The 3,132-nt window shown below is 44.0% G+C and overlaps 1 protein-coding gene across 1 annotated transcript in view; it reads left to right on the top strand.

Annotated features, from left to right (window-relative positions):
* Window positions 1-1,549: 1,549 nt before the first annotated feature.
* LOC104620687 (G protein-coupled receptor kinase 5-like) overlaps window positions 1,550-3,132 on the top strand; it is a 4,959-nt gene continuing 3,376 nt past the window's right edge. The window contains exon 1 of the mRNA XM_010286983.1: window positions 1,550-1,593. Within this exon, the coding sequence (XP_010285285.1) occupies window positions 1,567-1,593 (27 nt within the window). The 5' untranslated portion in view covers window positions 1,550-1,566. The remainder of the gene's footprint in view (window positions 1,594-3,132) is intronic.

Here is a 3,132-nt window from a genome sequence, read left to right as displayed (position 1 = left end):
GGGCCAGCTGCCGCCGCACAGCCTTGGTGTCAATGCAGGATGACTCAGCCCCTTCCTTCAGCAGTTCAGAAATGAGGGTACCAAAAGCGCTGAGCGGTGGGGTGTCTGCCTGGCTGCGCGCCCAGCTCCAGGAGGCATACCCTTCCTGTGGAAGAGGGCTGGTGTTCTTATTTCCTCCTTGATGCTGCAGTGTAAGTATCTAGTCTTTTCCCACAGAGTAGAGACTCCAGCAAAGCTACCCTTGGCTGTTTCCAATGCATGCTTAGTTCTCTGTTGTACTAAGGCATATGTTATGCATCACTTTTAACACCAGTTGAAATCTCTGGGCAGATTATGGTGAGTTTGGAGTTATATTTTCCCTCCTCTATTTAAGCATCATGCAGGCTTCCTCAAAGATGAGTGGAAGGAAAAAAGGAAACAAATTTGTGAACCTTCACTTTTCAGCAGACTGCCTGAAGTCTGTGGTACATTTAGAAAGGTTCCTGTCCCAAGTGATAGTCTTTTTGTCATTTGCATGCTGAGATCTGCCTCTCTTCAACTGTTTAGATGTTTAGATGTGATCTCTTAAGACATTGATTTAGCCTACTTGATTCTATGCATATGATTTAAAAGAAGAGGCATTCTGGGGAAATTTTGGCTACATGTCTCCTCATCCATCAACTAGTCTGTGCCAGAATTGTTCTTCCATTGAACTGTTCTCCTGCAGATCAATTAGTCCATCCATACAAGGTCTTCCAGGACCTACACCCCCTGTGTTTGTGTTCATGGACATTGCTTATCTAATAGACCAAGGATGCTGAGTTCAGTTAGTGTCCATTGCTCCATTACAGGTACCCAGGAAACAGGCAGGACTTGCTGTAGCAGGTAGAGGTGGTGCATTGCCCTTCTCTGAAAACAAACAAGGCTGAACTGAGGATGGTTACCCATACTGGCTCCATGGACAAACCCCCCCGCTTGAGTTCAGCAGAGATAAGCCCCTGAGCACAGTGTTGGTTCAATGTGTCATGTGACATACTGAAATACATGGCAACGGGTGGAGGGAAATACAGTTTGGTAGTGAAGTCATTAAGCCTGAGCAACATGGGAAAATTATTCTTACAAGAGTAACAATTAAAAAAAAGAACTGAGAAAAAGCACGTGGGACTTATGAATATGCATCTATGTATGTTATTAGAGTATGTCAGAGCTCTTCTTGAAAGCATTCACTGAATGTAAGCAGAAGCAACGGTCTCTATTTTGACTGTAAACAGTGTACAGCAAGTAATTTTCAAAGGGTTTCACCAGCATGTAGAACAGTGCAGTCCTAATCCATTTAACTTTTTCCATTAAGTAACAGCAATTACAATTCCCCTCTGTACTTCCGTCTGGGCACATTCAAAACCAACTGGACAAAAAATACCTTTGTGGAGCTCTGGCTTTCCTGACATCCTTACAATTCCTCTTGGCATGTTTCAGCTCCTCACCAAAGAGGTGAAGCAGCGGCTAGGATGTCAAGGGGAAGGTGCAGCAGAAGTGAAGAGGCACCCCTTTTTCAAGAGCATGAATTTCAAGCGGTTAGAAGCGGGAATGCTGGATCCTCCCTTTGTCCCCGATGTAAGTACGATAGTAAGAACTCCCAGTGGCCTCTTTGTTTCTAAAATAACTTCTCTTTTGTAGAGCTATCGTCACTCTCTGCATGGGTAGCTGCCCCAGGAAGATGAGATAAGTGGTAGGGCTGGAGTGGGAAGGCTGGGAGGCAGAGGAGAACTGCTCTGTAGATGTGTGCATGCAGGGTGGTAACCTGGGGCTTGATTCTTTCCCACTCACTTCACCACAGTCTTCTTTTGTGACACTGGAGGCACCACTTGATCTGTTCATGCCTCAGTGCCCAAATTTTAAACTGGGAAGCTTTGTATTCCCTTATCCATGGCAGTAGTGTGAGAATAAGTACACTCAGGACCAGGTGGTGCTTGGAACAATCAGCAATGAAAGCCACATGTATGCATACAGATGTATAGATAGATATGCTGAGGTGATAACAGAATTACAAAGTCCAAAGCTCTACAGAACTGAGGAATGGACTGGATCATCATGAAAACAGGGATTTGTTACAGAGAGTCTGAACCAGATTCAGATATCAAGTGTCACCTCAAGCAGAGGAGGTGACTTGGACCTCAGAGAGCATTTTGAACTTGTTAGTGTTCATGGGGCGCAGAACCCAGCACTGAGTCCTTACTCAGGTTTACACACCAGTCTTGAACACACTGAAAGTCTTTGTTGCATTGGCAAGAACAAAACTTTTTCTACCCTTTTGCGGTATCCGTCTCTACCCCAGTGCACAGAGTTATCTGATTATTTTCCTCCTGCAGGGCTCTCTTTCTGGCTAGACCCTCCATCCTTAAAGTTCCCATATGGTTCTAAGTAAACACTGCCATTTTAACGTATTAAGGAAAGTAACATCTTGGCAGCTTTCATTCACATTGCTGCAAACTCAACCAAACCAAAGTGGTTTGAACGCTACAAAAGTTTACTTTAGCTGCTCTGGTTTTGCTTTACATTTTACTATGTGGCCTAGTTATTCCTGCCAATTAGCCCATGGTGTTACGACCTGCTTTAGTGGGAAGAAATAGGAGACAAGCTACTATTTCTTTCTGATGTAGAAAATTAGAAAATTCTGGGCTCAAATTTGGGATCCGCCAGAGTGTATTAAAAGCTTAACTGTGGCATGTAAGGCCTAGAAGGCACCTCTTATAAGACATATTTGCTAAAGTAGAGGCACATAAATTTTTATGGCTATTTATTGGGAACTCAAGAGCTGTCCCTAATTTAATTTTTTTGGCACTTCATCCATAGATTTCCAAGTCTTTACTGAAGGCAGCTGAATCACCCAAAGCTATATAGCCAATGGCAGAGATTGTAATCCAACCCATGTCTTTCCGTCCTCTTCTAGACTACTCTGTCTCCACAAAAATGTTGTGGATTGCAGCCATCAGGAATGCAGAGGGACACAGCCTCCAGCAAGTAGGACTTCCGTCAGGAATCAGCTTGATTTGTTTGGTCATACTGCTCAGATCTAGATAAAATACTGCACAGTTGGACCCCTGGTCTGTGCAGTTATGGTACCATCTGTAGACAGTAGGATTCAACACGTGC

This window comes from Phaethon lepturus, unplaced genomic scaffold (assembly GCF_000687285.1).
Source record: "Phaethon lepturus isolate BGI_N335 unplaced genomic scaffold, ASM68728v1 scaffold3630, whole genome shotgun sequence".
NCBI classification, from domain to species: Eukaryota; Metazoa; Chordata; class Aves; order Phaethontiformes; family Phaethontidae; genus Phaethon; species Phaethon lepturus.
This window is presented reverse-complemented; position numbering and strand designations above follow the sequence as displayed.